The sequence below is a fragment of the Pristiophorus japonicus genome, chromosome 16 (genome assembly GCF_044704955.1).
Source record: "Pristiophorus japonicus isolate sPriJap1 chromosome 16, sPriJap1.hap1, whole genome shotgun sequence".
In the NCBI taxonomy this organism is placed as follows: domain Eukaryota; kingdom Metazoa; phylum Chordata; class Chondrichthyes; family Pristiophoridae; genus Pristiophorus; species Pristiophorus japonicus.
Genome location: NC_091992.1, coordinates 44348217 through 44369130, shown reverse-complemented (window position 1 = coordinate 44369130; position 20914 = coordinate 44348217). Strand labels below are relative to the sequence as shown.

Here is a 20914-nt window from a genome sequence, read left to right as displayed (position 1 = left end):
TCACAGCATATATAGTACATATGATGAGTGGAGGCCCCAACCTGCGTGAGAACACCAGCGGCAGGTCAGGGCCATAAAAGGAGCAGTGAGCGGCCAGGGAGCAGGGTGGCGGCATAGTACTGCAAGGTGCTGGAGGGTGATGTCAGCGAAGAGTGATGTCATCAAAGTCCAGGTTGCTGATTGGAGCGTGGGCAGATACAGCAGAAGCGGCGAGAGTCTGTGGAGGGATGTGATCGGGGCCCAGGAGAGGCGCGAGTTCGGGGCCAGGGGCAGCACGGGCCTGCCCACACTGCGATACGTGTGCGCACTAGGTCCATGCAGTAGAGTAGGTCTCCAGTCGTCTTGGATAACCCTTGCCACTGGACCAAGACCTCAACTCTGTCAAGCCCGTGTGGTGGCTGGTGTGCAACGTCCACCACGTTAAAAAAAATCCATGCACAGGCATCTTCTACCCTTCAGGATGTAGTTTAGGACCTGGAATATTAGGTCCTTCATTGAAACACCTGTAAACTCATCCTTTCTTGGCGTGGAAGCAAGTCATCCTCGTTTCGAGGGACTGCCTAAGATGATGATGATATATGGAGCATGGTGAAAAGTCGGAAAACAGTGATTCAAATAGTTGTCGGTGGCGTGGTGGTGGTGCCGGGGGGGTGGGGGGGCGGGGGCGGGGCGGTGAGTTCTTGATGCCAGTTTATTGGATATATTCAAGAGAGAGTTAGATATGGCCCTTACGGCTAAAGGGATCAAGGGGTATGGAGAGAAAGCAGGAAAGGGGTACTGAGGGAATGATCAGCCATGATCTTATCGAAGTGCCGAATGGCCTACTCCTCCACCTATTTTCTATGTTTCTATGAAGTGTGATACTAAATGAGAAAAGATGGAATTTGGAACAGTTCAGAAGTTGTTTCAAAATTCTGGTACCTGTACAAATAAATAATCCATTTCAATCTCTGCTTAAGACAACACATTATGATAACCTAAGCCAATTCAGAAAATTATGTAGTTAAGCCATCTACCGCGAAATTTGGTTTCAGCGCCCAAGAGGGAAATGGATCAGTAAATTAGTCATTGCTCAATTCTCTTAAGGCAGTGAAGCCGAAAATCATTGCGATAAATTCCCAGAGTGAATGTGGATGAGGCGATGGTCGTCAGACATTCTGCCACCAGCTGCTTCTTAAAGGGGATGGAAGATGACTCTGCACAGGCGCAATTTCACCATCGTAGTCTGGTCAGAGCTTTGATGGAGGCTATGGAGAGGCGAACGCATGTGCTGCAGCCCGAAAGTGGGAGGAGGCCACCGTCTAGAATTTGTCAGAAATTTGTGGAGGGAGCTGCCACAGCCCATGTCTGCAAGGAGCACGGTGCCCAGAACTTCAACACAATGTTGCAAGTGGTTGAACGATATCACTCAGGTCATCAGGGTGAGTACCCTTTCTATTAACCTTACAATGCCATAATTTGAATCTCACTGTCTCACACAATGTACAGTACCTGCTCCTTCACTATGTATACTATACCATGGTCTTCATTGCTGAGGAGAGCGACAAAGCGCCACCTCAGTTCAGCAGCCATACCTTGAGACTCCATGCGTAGCTCTCCTTCTTGGTTGCTAATCAGCCCCATCCCTCCTATTACTACCTTTTCACACTTTATATGCATTTGAAAAACTTTAGCCTTGCCCTTAATCTTATCTAGTAGCCACCAAATCCCACTGTTCACACAGCCATTCTGCATAGCTACGGAGAGTCAAATGGACATCTGCACACTTCCATACAGTAGCAACTATTCAACTCTGTAAGGCACATGTAGCAGAAGATTAGCTGCACACGTACTCACACCGTCTTCTGTTTGTTATTGCAGGCGAAACTCGCTCACAACAGGCGCCAACAAATGTGGACCGGAGGAGGGGAGCCCGACCTACACGCCCTCACGGAGGTGGAAATGCAAGTGTCCGCCCTCATGGGTGCACGTGTGTGGGGTAGGGGTCAGGGATGCCGAGCCCCCTGGTGACAGTGACGCTATGTTCATTCCATTTCCCTCTTATGAGACCATTTACCCCAAAAACCACATGCCTTTCCCACTTTACCTACAAGTGCCCCATGTCACCTCCTTCTTCCCTTCCTGTGCCCTCTCCTGCTGCTAACCACAATTCTGTCGCTTTGTACTTACAGATAATGAGCCAGAAGCGCAACAGCCTGTCCGTAAGGTGTCCACCTCCAACGACAAGGGAGACGAGGAGGAAGGGTACGACAATTCTGCGCCACTCCGGCAAGATCAATCTGCTGCAGACAGTGGGGACGCCCCTCGGTGGATGCGCCTATCTTCCTGGGGTTTGACGAGTTTGAGGTTCTTGAACCCAGTGGCCTGCAGCAACACCTAGCGCCGAGGTGGTGCAGTCTGAAGTACTTAAGATGTGGTGTCACCAAAGCCCTGTACAATTATAGTAACAGCCAGACTGTTGCAAGTCATGTGAAGATGGTGCAGTCTGAAGCTGGGCTTTCTAGGTCCACAGCTGCTTGGGTCACCCTCCAAGGCCATCTGCCATCTCCTCAATTGGAGGTCAATAGCCTTCCTCCAGGAGGAATGAGCATTCGGAGAGGCAAAGGACATGGAAGATAGGCACTAAGAAAATGCACAAGGGTGATTAGTTTACTTCTGTATACATTAGGTCATGCTTATGTTTATAAAATGGATTAGCATGTACATTTTCTGATGATTGTTATTTTTATGTTGTTGGAAAGAGGATGATGTGATGGTCAGGGATAAAAGGTAAGGCAAGAAGTGTGGGACTGTTGGTGAATGGGGACATGTGGTTGAGGTTACTTGTATCGCTCATGAATTATTTGATCATGTAGAGCCTAGGCAGAAAGGGTCTGTCCTGCTTGTACCTTTTCATCCTCTTCATTTTCCTCCACTTCCTAATGCACTTCCTCCTTCTCATCCTCCTCTTTGATGTGCTCCTGCTTCTCGCCTGATTGGTTGGGGCAAGGGCAGTTTCCTCATAATGGCCAGATTGTGCAGCATACTATCACAATTCTTGGTACCCACTCAGCTGAGTACTGCAGAATTATCAAATGTTGGTGTTCAGCGAGATTTAGGTGTCCTCATACAGGAAACACAAAGTTAGCAAACAGGTACAGCAAGCAATTAGGAAGACAAATAGCATGTTGGCCTTCATTGCAAGGGGCTTGGAGTACAAAAGTAAGGAAGTCTTACAACAATTATACAGGGCTTTAGTGACACCACATCTCGAGTACTGTGCACAATTTTGGTCGTCTTATCTGAGGAAGGACATACTTGCCTTAGAGGCGGTGCAACAAAGGTTCACGAGATTGATCCCTGGGATGAGAGGGTTGCCCTAGAGGGAGTGCAACAAAGGTTCAGCAGACTGATTCCTGGGATGGGGGGGGATTGTCCTATGAGGAGAGATTGAGTAGACTGGGCCGATACTCTCCGGAACTTAGAAGAATGAGAGATCTCATTGAAAAATATAAGATTAAGGGGAATTGACAGGGTAGATGCTGAGAGGTTGTTTCCCCCAGCTGGAGAGTCTATAACTATGGGGCATAGTCTGAGGATAAGGGGTCAGCCATTTAAGATTGAGATGAGGAGGAATTTCTTGACTCAGAGAGTTGTTAATCTTTGTAATTTCCTACCCCAAAGGGCTGTGGATGTTGAATTGTTGAGTATAAACAGGACTGAGATAGATAGATTGTTGGACTCTCAGGGAATCAAGTGATATGGGGATCAGGTGGGAAAGCAGAGTTGAGGTTGAAGATCAGACATGATCTTAATAAATGGCAGACCAGGCACGAAGGGAAATATGGCCTGCTCTTGCTCCCAGTCCTTATGTTCTTATGCAGGACTCCTCCAGAGTGGTCCAGGCAGTGGATGTGTTGCTCGAGAACGCCGATGGTGTGCTCTATAATGTTCTTATGGCAGCATGGCTCTCACTGTAGGTCCGCTGTGCATGAGTTCCGAACCAGAGCCATGAGCCATACCATGACTGGATAACCCTTGTCGCCCAGCAGCCAGCCTTTGACTTGCCGTGGTGGGTAAAGTACAGATGGCACAGAGGATTTCCGCAGAATGAAGGAATCGTGACTACTACCAGGATAACGAGCATTCGCCTGCATGATGAGCTGTCTGTGGTCGCACACCTGCTGCACATTGCACTCTTCTGTGAAGCAAAGATGTCTTAAGCATTGGTCATCATTGAAGTTGAGGTAAGAGAAATACTCCCTAAAGATGCTCAGCGGATATGGCCTTCTGCTCAGCATCCTTCTCCCGCTCCTCCTCCTCCCTCCAATAGCAGCTTTTCCTGCCCTGCGTTGTCTCTCTTCATTTTCCCAGTCATGTTTAATTCCCTACCATGTCTGGAAGCAATTTATTTCAGCACAAGCTTTTAAATCAACATAAAAGTACTTCAGCTCCAGCCAGGCCATTTACTGTAGACTATTCAAACTTTAGCCAAGTATAGAAAAGCTCCAAAAACACATGCAATTACACCAGCAGCCAGAAGAAATAATCCAGCAAAGAGCCTGCAAGTACTTCATAATTCCTTTAAATAGCGCTAGTGGAATGGCCTCCATTTTGCTTAACTGTGCGAGGTTAACACAGGGCAAAGGCTCCAGCACGGCGTTCAAAAATGCCAGTGCTGGCATTTAATCATCGGTGCACACTGATTGAAGTCATAATCAGCCTGCTCTGCAGGCTGCTGGCAATCAGGTACACACGCAGAAACCTCTTTACCAAGGTGGCTTATGGAGCACTTCCCAGTGGAACTGTGCGCACGCATCACAAAGCCCATCTTTGAGCATTAGGGGGCAGTGTAGTGCCTAAAAAACGGGCATTACAGAGCTCAATTTCTCCCCCAAGTCTTTAGGGACCAAGGAAGACTATTGCTCTCAGCAAGAAACTGGCTCCTGCTGAGATATGAATGACATTTAGCTGGTGGGAAAAGACTAAACCAAGCTGTTAATGTTCTTGCATGAATGCTAGACCCCCAATAGCACCAGTCAGTCAGTGTCACGCACTGGTCAGCTGCTACTGCTATGCACCTGTTTGAGAAAAACTTGGTACTCATACAATCTGAGAATGATACAGCGCAGAGTCTATTCCGCCCATCGACCCCGGGCTGGTTCTTTGCTAAAGCTATCTAAATAGACTCACTCAACTGTTCTTTTCCCATAGCCCTGTAATTTTTTTCCCCTTCAAGTATTTATCTAATTCTCTATTGAAAATTACCATTGAATCTGCTTCCACCACCCTTTCAGGCAGTGAACTCCAGATCACAACTATTTGCTGCGTAAAAAAAGTGTTTCCGCATGTCGCCTCTGGTTCTTCTGCCAACCACCTCTGGAGCTCAAGTTTTGGCCTGAGTTGCTCCTATTTTTTTTGGAGCAACTAGTTTAGAATGGAGCATCTTAGAAATTGCAATTCTCGGCATTTGAATTAGAATAGTTTCATTTTAGAACAGATTTTTTTCCCAAAAGGGGGCGTGTCCAGCCACTTACGCCTGTTTTGCAAGTTTAGGCAGCGAACGGGGGGGGAGGGGGAAGGGAGAAAGCGGAACGGGCCCTGCCGCCGCCACCGCCGGGCTCCCACGGAGTACTTCGGGCGGGGCCCGACCCCAGTGAAAGGCCGGGCGGGCGGACCCCGACGACGACGATGTGGAGGGAGTGAGGGAGGGAGAGGAGGGGGAACAGCTGAACGGGAGGAAGCCCGGAGCGGGTGGGGGGGGGGGGGAGGTGGGTGGGGGAGTGGGAACTGAATTGAGGGGGGAGAGCGGAAGCTGGATGGGAGGGAGGCAGGGCCGAGTCCGATCTTCGCCCGGTGAGCCCATTCGGCCAGGGCTACTGGCGGTGTGCTTCGGGCCCCTCCCACGCAGCCTCGGGGGCCTGGAGCTACTGCACATGCCGCACACTGTAGCGCGCATGTGCAGAGGTCCCGGCAATGTTTTCAACACCGGGACCTGGCTCCGCCTCCACGCGTTCTGCTGCGCTGCGTCAAGAGCCTGGATCGACCGGACGGAGGGGAGAATACCAAGGTAAATAATAGGCGCCGTTTCTGTTTTAAAAAGTTGGCGTTCTAACCCTAGGGCTAAACTTGGGCACCTGGTTACTGACCCTTCTGTCACTGGAAACAGTTTCTCCTTATTTACATTATCAAAACCCTTCATGATTTTAAATCCTCTATCAACGCTCCTCTACTTAAAGGAGAACAACCCCAGCTTCTCCAGTCTCTCCACATGATTGAAGTCCCTCATCCCTGGTACCATTCTAGTAAATCTCTCCGGCATGCTCTCCAAGGCATTGACATCCTAAAGTGTGGTGTATGGAGTTGAACACAATACTCCAGCCGACACCTAACTAGTGTTTTATAAAGGTTTAGAATAACTTAAAGTTATGCCCTGTATGACCACTGGGTGGCATTCAGACCATAGGGCCCAAGTTTCGGCCTCAGTTGCTCCTGATTTTTTGGAGCAACTGGTGTAGAACGGAGTATCTTAGAAATTCAAATTGTCGGCATTTAGTTTGCTCCAGTTCTGGTCAGTTAGAACAGTTTCACTTTGGAACAGAATTTTTTTTTCCAAAAGGGGGAGTGTCTGGCCACTTACGCATGTTTTCAAAGTTTCGGCAGTGAAAACTTACTCCAAACTAACTTAGAATGGAGTAAGTGAAGATTTTTGTACACTCGAAAAAACCTGGTCTACACTTTAGAAAATCAGGCGTAGGTTACAAATCAGGCGTAGGGAATGGGTGGGGGGGGGGGGGGTGTTTAAAGGGAAGCTTACAAACATTAAACACTTCAGTTTTACAAATAAAGAGCCATCATCAATAATAAATGAGAAAAACATCAATAAATCAATCAAAAAAAATCAATAAATAAAACATTTTCTACTTACCGACTGCAGTACCGGGAGCCCTCCAACAGCGTGCTGGGATACCCCCCCAGTGTGTCTGTCAGTGTCTCTATCTCTCTGTCTGTCTGTCTGGGTGTGTCTCTCACTCTCTGTCTGTCAGTGTCTGTGTTTCTGACAGCGAGGGGAGGGGGAGGGAAGGAGGCAGAGGAGGAGGGAGGGAAGGGGGAGGGAAGGGGGAGGGGGAGGAGGAGGAGAAGGGGGGAGGAGGGGAAGGGGGGAGGAGGGGAAGGGGGGAGGAGGGGAAGAGAAGGGGAAGGGGGGAGGAGAAGGAGAGGGGGGGTGGAGGAGGAGAGGGGGGAGGAGGAGGAGAGGGGGGGAGGAGGAGGAGAGGGGGGGAGGAGGAGGGGAGGGGGGGAGGAGGAGGGGAGGGGGGGAGGAGGAGGGGAGGGGGGGAGGAGGAGGGGAGGGGGGGAGGAGGAGGGGAAGGGGGGGAGAAGGGGGGAAGGGGGGAGGAGGAGGGGAAAGAGGGGGGAAAGGAGAAGGGGAAAAAGGAGAAGGGGAAAAAGGAGAAGGGGGGAAAAGGAGAAGGGGGGAAAAAGGAGAAGGGGGGAAAAAGGAGAAGGGGGGAAAAGGAGAAGGGGGGAAAAGGAGAAGGGGGGAAAAGGAGAAGGGGGGAAAAGGAGAAGGGGGAAAAAGGAGAAGTTGGGGGGGAGGGGAGGCTGAACGGGCCGGGCCCAAGACTTCAGGTAGGGCCCGTCCCCAGCACCAGATTTACAGGTAGGTGGCGTTGGGTCGGGTTGGGTCCGGGGTCGGGGTCGGGAGCGCGGGTTGGGTCGGGTCAGTGGGGGGGGGGGGGGCGGGGGAGGGGGAGTATGGAGGTCAGGTTGGTTCGGGTAGGGGGGAGGGAGGGAGCGTGGGTCGGTTCGTGTCGGGGGCGGGGGGAGGGAGGTCAGATTGGGTCGGGTCGGGTCCGGTCCGGAGCGCAGGTCGGGTGGGAGGGAGGTCGGTTCGGGGGGGGAGGGAGAGGGAGGTCAGGTCGGGTGGGGGGGGGGGGGGGGGAAGCGTGGGTCGGGTCCAGTCCGGGGGGTCGGGTCCGGCCCCAGTGAGGCCATTGGGCAAGGGCTAGGGGCTGCGTGCTTCGGGCCCCTCCCACACAGTTTTGGGCGCCTGGAGCTTCTGCACATGCGCGCCCACTGTAGCATGCATGTGCAGAGGTCCCGGCACTGTTTTCAGCGCAGGGACCTGGCTCCGCCCCCTACACCTCGTGCTGCGCCGCGCCCGGCTCAAGAGGACCAGCAGGGAGCCGGAGAAGTTTTTTTTAGGCGCACTTTGTGGCGCGAAAAACGGGTGTACAGGTCGGGGCTGCGCCGTTCTAGGCGCGGCCCAAAACTTGGGCCCATAGAGTGTACAATTGCAAGTACGCTACCATGCCTATAATTGCTCAATTACTGCTAATACACAAGTAGCAGTACATGGCCCTAAATTGCCATGACAAAGGGCACCAGTGAGTAAGTAACAGTAGGGTCGAAGCGCAGGAACAGAAGGCGGACACTCTGTTCCTCGAGTCTGTACCATCGTTCACTTTGGTCATATACTTGTAAAGAAGATTATTCCCAGTACTATTCTGTGCCTATTAATACAATAACAATTTGATGCTTTTACAAACTATAAAAGTAGAAATATTTACCTGCATATTTAGCAGCTTTGGCTGCTGTATATCCACCTGCAATGACAGAGGATTGACAAGTTATGACAGAACAGAGACTAGCTACATACAGAGTACAGCAATAAATAAGATTATGACATTCAACAGCACCACTTCATTCCAGGTAAACCCAATTTCTGAAATATTCAATATTAAATCCAACTAAAAAAGTAAACTTTAATAAACTTTAAGATCACAAGAAATCATGGAACAAAATAAGACTATTTGCCCATTAATTCTTATCGCTTACAGAGAGCATTTGCAATTTACCTTACTTTCAAGAAAATCTAAGTATTCTTCTGTATATTAGACGGCATTACCACAAGTTGCATCTTAAAAGAACTGAAGTAGCAAGGGCAAATGTCTCAAAAAATAAATCCTTGTCTCACAAAATAGATCCTGGGAGCACAGAGAAGCTCGCTGAACGTCGTCATCATCATCATATAAGCAGTCCCTTGAAAATGAGAAAGACTTGTTTCCACTCTAAAAATGAGTTCTCACGTGGCTGTACAGTCCAATGTGGGAATTAGTCTCTGTCACAGGTGGGACAGACAGTGGTTGAATGAAAGGGTGGGTGGGGAGTCTGGTTTGCCGCACGCTCCTTCTGTTGCCTGCACTTGGTTTCTGAATGCTCTCGTCGACGCGACTCAAGGTGCTCAGCGCCCTCCCAGGTGTTCTTCCTCCACTTTGAGCAGTCTTGGGCCTGAGATTCCCAGGTGCCGGTGGCGATGTAACACTTTATCAAGGATGCTTTGAGAGTATCTTTGATGCATTTCCGCTGCCCACCTAGGGCTCGCTTGCCATGTAAGAGTTCCCAGTAGAGCAGTTGCTCAGGGAGTCACGTGTCGGGCATTCGGATGATTGGGCTGGCCATATCATCCAAGCTGGTTGAATGTGGTCAGTGCTTCGACGCTGGGGACGTTGGCCTGGGCGAAGTCACTGATGTTGGTGCGTCTATCCTCCCAGTGGATTTGCAGGATCTTGGAGGCAGCGCTGGTGGTACTTCTCCAGCGCTTTGAGGTGTCTACTTTATAAAGTCCACATCTCCGAGCCATATAGGAGGGCAGGTATCACTATTGCCCTGTAGACCGTAAGCTTTGTGCCAGATTTGAGGTCCTGATCCAGCAGCTGACCGACAACCATGACGTGCAATGATTCTTCAGCACAGTCAAGACCACCTATGGCTCAAGCACTCAAGGCCCCATCCCACTGCTGGCCAAGAACGGAGAGGCACTCATTAAGGACACCGAGGCAGTCAGGGCCGGCTGGAAGGAGCACTTCAAAAATCTCCTTAACTGAGACTCTGCCTTTGATACGTGTGTCCTCGACTCCATCCCATAGCATGCTACCCGCCACCATCTCAGTAAAACCCCAGCCCTGCACGAGGTAGAAAAGGCCATCCATCAGCTCAAGAACAATAAGGCATCAGGAGCAGATGGAATCCCTGCTGAGGCATTAAAGTATGGTGGAGAAGCACTATTGGCACGAATGCATCACCGCATCTCTCTTATCTGGAAGGAGAGAATGCCAGGAGATCTCAGAGATGCCGTAATTTTGACCATCTTCAAAAAAAGGGGACAAGTCTGACTACGACAACTACAGAGGAATCTCCCTGTTGTCAGCCACTGGGAAAGTCATCGCAAGAATTCTCCTCAACTGTCTTCTCTTTGTGGCTGAAGAGCTCCTCCCAGAGTCACAATGCGGATTCTGTCCACTAAGGGGTACAACGAACATGATCTTCACCATGCGACAACTACAAGAGAAATGCAGGGAACAGCATCAACCCTTGTACATGGCCTTCTTTGACCTCACAAAGGCCTTTGACACTGTCAACCGTGAAGGCCTATGGAGTGTCCTCGCTGAACAAAGTTTGCTTGAGTATCCATTGAGCTCGGCTAGCAACAGAATTCCCCAGCTCAATGGATGCTCCAGCAATCTGTGCTCAGCAAGTGATGATTAATTCTGTATGTGAACATTTGCATACATGGATTGATGTTCTTTGGGAATAGTGTTTGAAGCTTCATCACTCATATTCTGTCGACATTTTTGGAACCGATACATAATGTTGACAGGCAGCTGCAACAGCTCTTGTGTTTCTAGCAATTCCAATGGTGCTGATCCCATCACTGCCTCACTGAGGAGTGACTGCCACACCACATTTCACATTTTCTCCCAATGGAGCTAGTCAACTATGGTTAAAGTTTCCAATAAAAATCATGTTTGTTCCTAATTGCTCTGAGCTAACCCAGGAACACTCCTGGGTTTTGGTCGAATAGGACAACCCAAGGAAAGACCTTGCATCCATCACATCCACCAGATGATCCAAAGTACTCTCAACCAATTTATTACTCATGAAGTGAAGTTACTGCGTGATGGGGAAGTCAATTGGCACAGAGAAAGGACCCACAAACAAACAGATGAATAACCAGTTAATTTATTTCTTTGGAAGTGCTGGCTGAGGAAGAACAATTTTCTGCTCGTCATCAAATAGTGCTGTGGAAGCTTTTATATTCTTGAGAACCACCAGAACATGGCAGTTTAAAAATCTCATGAGAAAAATGGCACCTCCAACAAAACAACAATATACTGAAATGTCAGCTTAGTTCATGTGCTGAAGTAGTCAAATGCTGAAATAGACAAGTTGGGCTGAAGTACATAGGTGCTGCTTACCTGTAGCTCATCTAAAAAAAACTAGCAACCGGCAGAGGTAAATCGGTTGAGCACCTTGGATCTCTGATGCCCAAAGCGTGTTTGATTCAATTTTCAGCCAGGCCTTTAAATGAGTTGCTGGGCGAGGTCAGGACTAGGTGAGTCACGTGCTAGGACGTACCAAAATCGCAAGAGGGTCTTGCAAACAGCACAGGACCCTAAATTTAATTAACTTCTTCATTTGTTTAATAGTTTTGGTGTGCACAACGGACACCAATGACATCCGATCCAATATGGCAGGAAGAGCAGTCCTGATTGGAACTTTGCAGGTGCTTCCTGCCCACCATGTTGGATACTTCGGAGGTCATATAATGCCTGAAATATGTGTGTGGAGCGAGGGAATTTCTAGGTCAGTGACTTGGGCTCCAATTTACAGGAGGCCCTTGGTTCCAGTCTGGACAGGTAGGCTCTCCAGGGAACCTCACTCCAATTTGTTCGGGTGTCAAGCCAGACCATGACAGCAGATTCAGGCTGTATTTGCACTGTAATTGCAACATGGATACAATGTGGAAGACTACAATTATAGTGTAAAAGAATGCTCACAGACTGGATTGTAAAACTAACGATAATAAACCTTACACTTTTCATTCAACGCATCTCAATGAATATAAAATGTTGTTAATGAGAGATCAAATTACCTGGAAAGCCTCCTGGAACACCTCCAGGTACACCTCCTGCAAAGCCTCCTGGAACACCTCCAGGTACACCTCCAGGTACACCTCCTGCAAAACCGATACAAGAGAGTTACAATCATCAATATGTCAAATAAAACTAACAGAAGAATGTACTATTGGTGCTAAAGACATTGCAGTATTACTAAGACTATCTGTCACAAAGCTTGAATTGCTGCTTTTATTTCCTGTGAGGATAGATTTTAGAGTGTGATTAAAAGTTCAAATGCATATAGTTCCTTGAATGAATTAGTAGACATGGGGGCAGACATGGCAGCCACACCTCATTTGGGGCGGTAACCTAGGCGGAGCGGTAATTTTATCGCCTTGAAAAAGTTTGCGCCCTCTGCCCAGAAATTCGTCAGAATCAGTCGATGAGCTGACAGGGGCACTAAATCAGCCATTGCAAACCAGAGCCGCAGGTATCGGCTCCCCAAGGATTGTTGGACATTATCTGGACATTGCGTTTTAATATTTCTCACTGCAGAAAAAGCTGGAAGCCTGTTGTGGGAGGGGCCCAGGTACTTTTCCATGTTGTACTCGAAATCCACATCTGATGGGCAGGGGTGGTCTGGGAAGTTACAATGGCCAGGATAAGGCAACTCATCACAGGTAATGTGTAAAGAGGATCCATTATTAAGCAATTTGAACTAGTCAGAGATAGATCAGCAATGTAAGCTGGTCAATGAACAAGTCATTACCTGGATGAGATAACCCCGAGAGGTGGGAAACCAGAACAATAGAAAGCCATTAAGCCCCAGACCGGTTGGAAGCGAAACCCCATCAACCAGCCATCAAGGGAATATACAGAAGCCACACAAAGAGGAATCCTCGAAGCAAGAACAAATTTTATTCGGCCAGAAAAGGCAAAGAGTGTTGGGATATAAAAGGTGGCCGTGTGGCCACAGCTCTCTCTCTGCTCTTGCTTGCTTCACCTCCACAAGGACCACACACTCCATCTGGACAGAGAGAAGAAACCAGTACGGAAACAGAAGAGACATGTTTTCACCAGGAGAAGCAGCGAGTAGGCCAATGAATCATGGTTTTCTTTTGGGTCATGTTAGGTTTCCTTGGATTACAAGCTTTAACTTTAGTGGGAGTTCTCTGCCTTGTTATTGTTTACATCCAAGAATAAAAGGCTTCAGATGAATGTCTGAGCATTATCCCTGCCCACACATCTTTAAGATCACAGCCACTGTGTGAGGAGGTGTCGTGTGTTCTCCCAACCAAGCCTTAGTAAGGGCTTTAGTGGGGAGGTTTTGCTGCAAGGACCATAGGGGTACACCAAGTCGGTTGGTATAGATTCGGGGGTACACTGTGATCCGAGCAGAGGGTTTAGACTTTGGGTACTTCGCGATAGGGGCGGTTTAGACACACCAGGGTATTGGATTGTATTACATCGTCACTGTGTTTACTTGTAGTTTTGCTATGTTGAGGTAGCTTTAATAAAGCATTGCTGGTTGAGACCGAGGTATTTGTCCGTGACTATTCATCTATTCAGTACAGTAATCAGTCCCAGGTTTAGAACTATTGTAACATGGGGGTGCATCTCAAACACCTAAGGGAAACCACTTACAGACCTGGGGGGCCATAATGAAAGTTTCGATGGTTGCGGACCCATTGCGCATGTACGGAACACCAAATCAGATCACGGGAAAACCCGAGTCTTAAAGACACAGCATAGTAATGCACCCATTAAAGTTTTCAAAATCAATTGTTTTCACCCTGTACTGTTACGCCTGTCTGCCGCTGCAAAGTCGGAAGCTCACGCACTGTGTTGTGTGTAAATGTTGCATTGACTGTGCCCTCCAAGGGAAGCGCTTCCTCATCCCTTTAAGTAGCCATCGGTTAACGACTCTGTAAGCCTGTACCGACTGCTTTACCGGACGGTGTTCTTGGCAGCCATTAAATGAGGCAGCTGTACCTAATTTTCCGACCGGGATGCAAGCGCAAGCATAGGCATTGTACCAGGATTAAGTCATGATCGGAGTGATCAGCAGCAGCCAGGCGCTACTGGTTTGCGCCCCCGGTGAGCCTCTAATGAATTTTCGGTAGGGGCGCTGAAGGCTGCGCTTCTGGTTGGTAACCTCTTGTGCTACCATTAATGCCCCCTCTGGCCACTAGCTGAAATGTTAGGCAACCAAAAATCCAGCCCCTGGTCTTTGATCAAGAAGAAATAGCTTATTCTTTTGTTTAGATTTTGGATGCGAGACGATCATATGGATTGGTTATGTATTTTTTATGGAGTATGATGAAAAATCTGAAAACAGTGCTTCAAAAAAGTAGTGTGGGGGTCAGCGTGGGGAGGCGAGGTGTGACACATGGGCCCTAATTTCTCTGTCGGCATTGAACAAATGGCCACATTTGTTCATTACACTTGCACTTGCCCACAGACTTTCTATGGGCTTTTGCATCGGAAATTGTGGTGATTAGAAATCCTTTGTGGCGCTGCGGTGCTATGAATAGGGCAAGCAACTGTGTATCTCCGAACCAATCAGATTGAAGAATTCTGACTGAGACATGCAGGCCCTGGTATTAACTCGGAAACATGTTGGGAGCTGGGAGTGGGGCGCAGATATCGCATGGGATACCCAGAAGTAAGTATAGCACGTCTGTCAGTGGCTTTTTAACTAAGCCAGCTCATTAGCATTTGACTTGTAGGTTTGGCGTCCAATGTGCAGCAGCGGGCAGGGTAAGAGGTGTAATAAATTTGAAGTATCTTTGGACTGTCTGTCTGAGTCGAATCTGACTCCATATTGGTAACAGTTGTGATTTTTATGTGAGACTTAATACATGTACTATTTGAGCAGCAGTTTCCAAAGTACAATTGAGAATTATATTATCAGTTATTGTCCTTCGGATAGAAGGCGTGGCCCATTCCTCATACCTTCTAGTCAAATACACGTCTACACCTGCCTGGTGTCCTTCCTGCTCTTCTATCCTGAAAATGCCCTCTATGGTATACCCCAAAAAATGGAAATGTGGATAAATTTATCCAATCATAGGCACAGCAAGTTCTGTATTCAGACACAGGCCTTGGGCCTCCATTATCTGCTTTTTAGCCATAGTACAAGCTTTTTCTGTGCTGGTTTTCTGTTTCCGTGATCGATGATGCAATTCTAACAGAAATGCAGTAAAAGCGAATTATATTTAATTATATTTTAACAACTTACAAAAGTTTGTGCATTCCCACAGATACAGAAAGATATATGGCTGTAGACAGCTAAGTCTCACTCTTCTTATTCCCTTTTTTCTAGCAATAACAAGGCTACTTGCGATACTGCACCTGCCAGAAGTCAACAAACAGTTTAAAGCAGTGTCTTCTTGCAGAATGGTAGCTTTGGAGACAAGCTTAGGGTAATTTAATTCTGACAAGGCCTAATCTCTTAAAATATCCTCAAAAGCCCACATTCTTACAAAGGCCCAGTCTGAAGATGGAATTTTGGGGAGTTGGGCATTAGCAAGAAGAGAAGAGGAAGTGTGAGAATGGATTCCAGATGGTCAAAGGCTGCGACGTGGTTCAATTATGCCTCTCATGATGTGCTGCTGGGCTCAGTGAGGAGCCGCAGAAAGATACTTGTTACATTTTTTTATTCTTTTAAATCTGCAATAATAATTAAAATCTGAAGGAATGAGACTCCACGCTTGTAAAAGTTAATTTTTAGAGCCAGAGAGATTATTTGGCAGTAATTAACAGCTGTCAAGCCGTTAAAAATGTACTTACACTAGAATGGACAAGCCCTAACTTTTTCTGGCAAGATTAGTGTGCATCTATCATACAAGTACTATAACTGCACGCTGTTTCATGTATTTGAATACTGAGTCTCTCGATGAGATACCAGTATAGCAAAGCTTGTGGAGGAGCAGGACAACTCGGACAGCAACCTGGTGATTTCAGCATTTACCTGCTCATGTGTTGTCGCAGGAAGTTGCTAACCGATTTACTCTTTAATAAGTGTGATGTCTTCCATTCTCTGGGGCATAACAGAAAGACAGAAGGCATGAAACCTGTAAAGATTAACTTTGAAAAATTTGGAGAAAACACTTGACGGACAGAGCAACATACCTGGGTCAATTACATTGAGGTTCTGGATCAAGGTGTCATTGACCGTGATGAATGTACAATATCTCTCCAAGTACAATCAGGTTTCAGTCAAGGGTGACAGTAGTCAGACATATAACAGTAACAACAGGGAATGGAAAGTTGGATTCTGAGACAACAGTGCAGAAGTGATACTGAAACAAGCAGGCGTAAAGGTCCAAGGTTCCCTCAGCCACTGAGACCCACTCTTTAAGAGGGAAGCACATGAAAGGGCCTCAGTACTTAACGGTAATAGCAAGACACCAATTCTTCAGGGACCAAAGTTCTCAGCAAGACATTGGCGCAAACTGAGATATGAAAGATTTTTAACTGGTAGGAAAAGAATAACCAACCTGTTGTGCTTACATGAATGTTAGACCCCCAACAGAGCCAGTCAGTGTCAAGCAATGTTTGAGGAAAACCTTGTATTGGATGGCATTGAGACCATAGACAGTACTATTGCAAGTATTCCACCATGGCCAGAAGTGCTTCTGGTAATCCACAAGTAGTGCTACATGGCACTAAACTGACATGACAAAATCATTAGTGCGCAATAAAGGTTCCAAACATAGGAGTAAGAAAAGATCGCCCCTCCCCTCAAGCCTGTTCCACCATTCAATTTGGTCATGTCTGATCTGAGGTAAATATGCTGCAGAGCCATAATACCATGCAAACAATGGTACCTGAGGAGTCTGTTGTATATGCCTGGGAATATAATGTAATGTTTAAATCTAGTAACATTTAAGTAACAATGTCAGTTGTTGTTTGTGGTCACGGTTGGAATGGTGAAGAAATATCGCAAAAGGGAAGCGAGTACAAAACTCAAAAAATCTAGAAAGTATCAAAATAAGATACCAGATACAAATAAAAGATAGTCAAATGGACATGAATAAATTATGAAGGAAAGAGTTAATAGTAAGAAGAGCATTGTGGAAAGAGAGAATATTGAGCAGTTTGTGACCCTGTTACTGCCTGAACAGCCATTGGTTTTAGCAACTACTGGCGATTGAGCATTTCATATTGATCTATGTCCAGGATTATGATTTTAACTGCATGTTTCCCTTGGACAAAACCTTTATAATAAAGATCAGATAGAATTGTGGAACATTTGGCTCATACTCCAAATTCTCTGTTTACTCAGATTGTTCAGTTTATGGAACTACAACCTCAGTATCAGGCAGTAGCTTTTTCAAAGCCAAACTCAATGCAGCCAAAATGTTGTTAAATATACAGTAAAGTGAGCAGAGCTGATTTGGACCAAACTTCCTGCCATGAGGAAACAATTGTAACTGAGCTTGAAATATATTATTTATTTGATGAAGAATTTAATTGTTATGTACATTCTACACGTGACAAGACTGTTCCCATTAATATTCTATGTTACTAATACAATAATAATTTAGTGCTTTTACAAATTTCAATAATAATAATATTTACCTCCATATTTAGCAGCTTTGGCAGCCGCATATCCACCTGCAATGACAGAGGATTGACAATGTATTACAGAGCAGAGACCAGCTACAAACAGAGCAGAACAATAAGCAACTTGATGAAGGTCAACAGAACCACATCATTCCAGATAAACCCCATTTCTAAAATATTCAATATTAATGCAAATTGTTCAAATCTAAAAGTATAATAATCTCCACGATCACAAGAAATCATGAAATAAAATAAGGCTATATGCCCAATAATTCCTATCTCTTATATGGAGCATGTGCAATTTACTTTATCGGGAAAACCTGACTATTCTTTTGTATATCACATGTTCCATCCCAAAAGAATTGAAGTATCAAGGGCAAATATCTCACAAAATAGATCCTGATGGCTACAGAGAAGCTTTATGAACAAATATTTCTTGAGTATCCATTGTGTTGGACTATCGATAGAATTCTCCAGCTCAATTGATGTTCCATCAATCTTTGCTCAGCAAGTAGTGATTCATTTCGTATCTGAACCTTAACATTCATAGACCAGTATTCTTTGTGAGTTGTGTTTGAAGCTGAAACAGCTCTTGCACTTGTAGCAACTCTAATGATGCTGATGGCATTAATAGTCTCATTGAGGAATGATTGCCACATTACATTTCACACTTAGTCTCCCAAAGGAAGTAGCCTACTATGGTTAAAGTTTCCAAGAAAAACAATGGGGACCAAATTGGGTTACGGCCTGTTTGGGGATGGTGCCCGGTGTGGAAGTCCCGCCCCGCCACAAAATTGCAGTTACCATCCCTCACAGGAAGTGGAGCCCGATGTCGAGCGCTCCACTTCCCTTTGGGTTGGGTTTGGAACCGCCAAACGTCTCAATACCCCTCCCTATCCGTTAAAGGGAAAGGACGCGGCGAATTCTGCATGGTATTTCAAGGCCTCCACCGGGCCAGCAGGGCTGCGTGGTGCCATGGCCACAGCCCAGCACTGAGATGGAGTGCCGGGCTGCACGATGGAGGCCTGGACCATGCGACAGCAAAGCAGAACAGGCCGAGTGGTGAGTCAGCTGAAACATAAAAATGGCGGCATGTGCTCAACTTCCACCCAGGAGCAAAGGTTGGCCCAGTTCATGACTCGCAAGGCTGGCGTGGGCATGCGGGACGCTGGGCAATTTCCATCGCGAAGCGGAAAGAGGTCACCACGGGATGCAAAGGGGTCACCGTGCATGGCGATGATGTCATTGCCAGAGGTATGGCGGCACGGGCACTACTTGTGGGGCATGACGTTATTGTGTTCACACCTACGCTAACTCCCACGAAATTTCATGGGAGCTGGTACCGCCCCCGCACCACCACCCCGCCCCCCCCCCCCCGGAGGCGCTAACAGGAGATGCAGAACAGGGGAATTCCGGCCCCAATGTTTCTTCCTGATTCCTATGGGGTAACCCAGGAAAACTCCCGGACTTTGATCTAATATTACAACCTTAAGAACTTGATTCTATCACACATCCAGCTGAGCCAAAGCTCTTCAGGATCAATTAATTACTCATGAAGTGAAGTTACCATGTGATGTAGTCAAATGGGAAAGTCAATTTGCACGCAAACAAAAAGATGGATAACCAATTAAATGGTTTGTTTGGTGATGCTGGCTGAAGGTGGACAACTCCCTGCTCTTCATCAAATAGTGCTGTGGGATCTTTTGTATCATTTTGAAGCACCAGATCAGGTCAGTTTAAAATCTAATCAGAAAAATGGCACCTCCAACAACACAGCAATGCACTGAAATGCCAGCCTAGTTCATGTGCTGAAGTACAAAAGTCAGGCTTATACATATAGGTGCTATTTGCCTGTTACTTATCTGAAAAACTAGCATCCAGCAGTGGAAAATTAGTTGGGAACTTCGGACACAGATTTGATGCCCGAGGCCTGCTTGATTCAATTTTCAGCCAGGCCTTTAAATGTGTTGCTGGGCAGGTCAGCACGTGGTAAGTCGTGCGCTGTGGCACATCAAAACCGCAAAAGGGTTTTGCGAGAAGGACGGTGGCCTAATTTAAAAGCATCTTCATTTGTTTAAATAGTTCTGGCATGTGCAGATCACATTACTTGAACAGTTCAATCCTATATGGTGGCAAAGCACTTTTAGCTGAAAATGTGTGCGTGCATTCTGCCTACCATATTGAAGAATAAAGAGGCCGTATAATGCCCAGAAAATGTGTGTGGACTGAGCGAATTTCTCAGCCAGTGACTGTGCTTACTCAAACCTTGAGCTCCAATTTATAGGAGGTTCTCGGTTCCAGACTGGGCAGGTAGGGGATAAAAAGTATGCATCAGGGAATCTCGTTCCAATTTGTTCTTGTATCAGGCCAGGCCATGACAGTGGATTCAAGCTGTATTTGGACTGTAACTGCAACATTGATAAAATATTGAAGACTACAATTATAGTGTAAAAGCACACTAACAGATTGGATTGTAAAATTGACAATAATAAAACTTACACTTTGCATTCAACTCATCTCAATGAATCTAAAATGTTATTAGTAAGAGATCAAATTACCTGGAACACCTCCAAGTGCACCCCCTGCAAAGCCTCCTGGTACACCTCCTGGTACACCCCCTGAAATGCCAGCACAGGAGAGTTACAATTATCAATATGTCAAATAAGCCTAACAGTAGACCATACTATTGATACTAAACACATTGCAGTACCTGTATTACTAGGACTACCTGTCACAAAGCTTGAATTGTTGCAAGAGTAGATTGTGGAGTGTGATCAAAAGTTCAAATGCGTTCAGTTCCTTGACTGAAATAGTATATGTCATAAGTTGAAATTTGCAACAGTTCTTTCAAAATTCTGGTACTTGATAGATGAATAATCTATTTCAATTAATTAAAATTTTAACTGCATTATTCTGTAAACTCTGGACCGTGTGTGATGTCTGCCATTCTCTGGAGTATAACAGAAGGGAGGAGTGCAAAATGAAACCTGTTAACTTTGGAAAATTTGGAGAAAACACTTGACACACAGAGCAAAACACCTGAAGCAACCACATTGAGGCTCTGGATCAGCTTCACATGAAGATGATGAATGTACTGGGAGAGATATTGTACGATCAGGTTTCAGTCAAGGGTGACAGTGTTCGGACTGTGACTATATATCACTTTAAGGAACTGGAATGATGCTTGATTTAACCTGTTCGGTTCCTATCACAAGAAAGATCATGGAGGTTCTTTGACAGGGACTAAGATCATTAATGTTTCCTTCAGGATAATGATTGGAGAACTAAATAAGTCATGAGGATCTTTCACTCAGCAATTAGCACACCAGACACACCTCTCTCTTCTCTGGGTGTGCAGTTATAATAGTAACCACAGGGAATGGAAAAGTGGATTCTGAGACAATGGTGCAGAGGTGATACAGAAACAAGCAGACAACGTGAACGTCCTAGTTCCCTCAGCC

General features: G+C 46.5%; 1 protein-coding gene across 4 annotated transcripts in view; it reads right to left on the bottom strand.

Moving 5' to 3' along the window:
• The window catches only part of LOC139226469 (elastin-like), a 435956-nt gene that overhangs the window by 282854 nt on the left and 132188 nt on the right, over nucleotides 1-20914 (bottom strand). For all 4 annotated transcript variants that reach the window (XM_070857261.1, XM_070857262.1, XM_070857263.1 and 1 more), the window contains exons 11-14: nucleotides 20012-20071; nucleotides 17469-17504; nucleotides 11918-12001; nucleotides 8553-8588 (exon numbers count right to left, since the gene is read on the bottom strand). In XM_070857261.1, the coding sequence (XP_070713362.1) occupies nucleotides 8553-8588; nucleotides 11918-12001; nucleotides 17469-17504; nucleotides 20012-20071 (216 nt within the window). The remainder of the gene's footprint in view (nucleotides 1-8552; nucleotides 8589-11917; nucleotides 12002-17468; nucleotides 17505-20011; nucleotides 20072-20914) is intronic.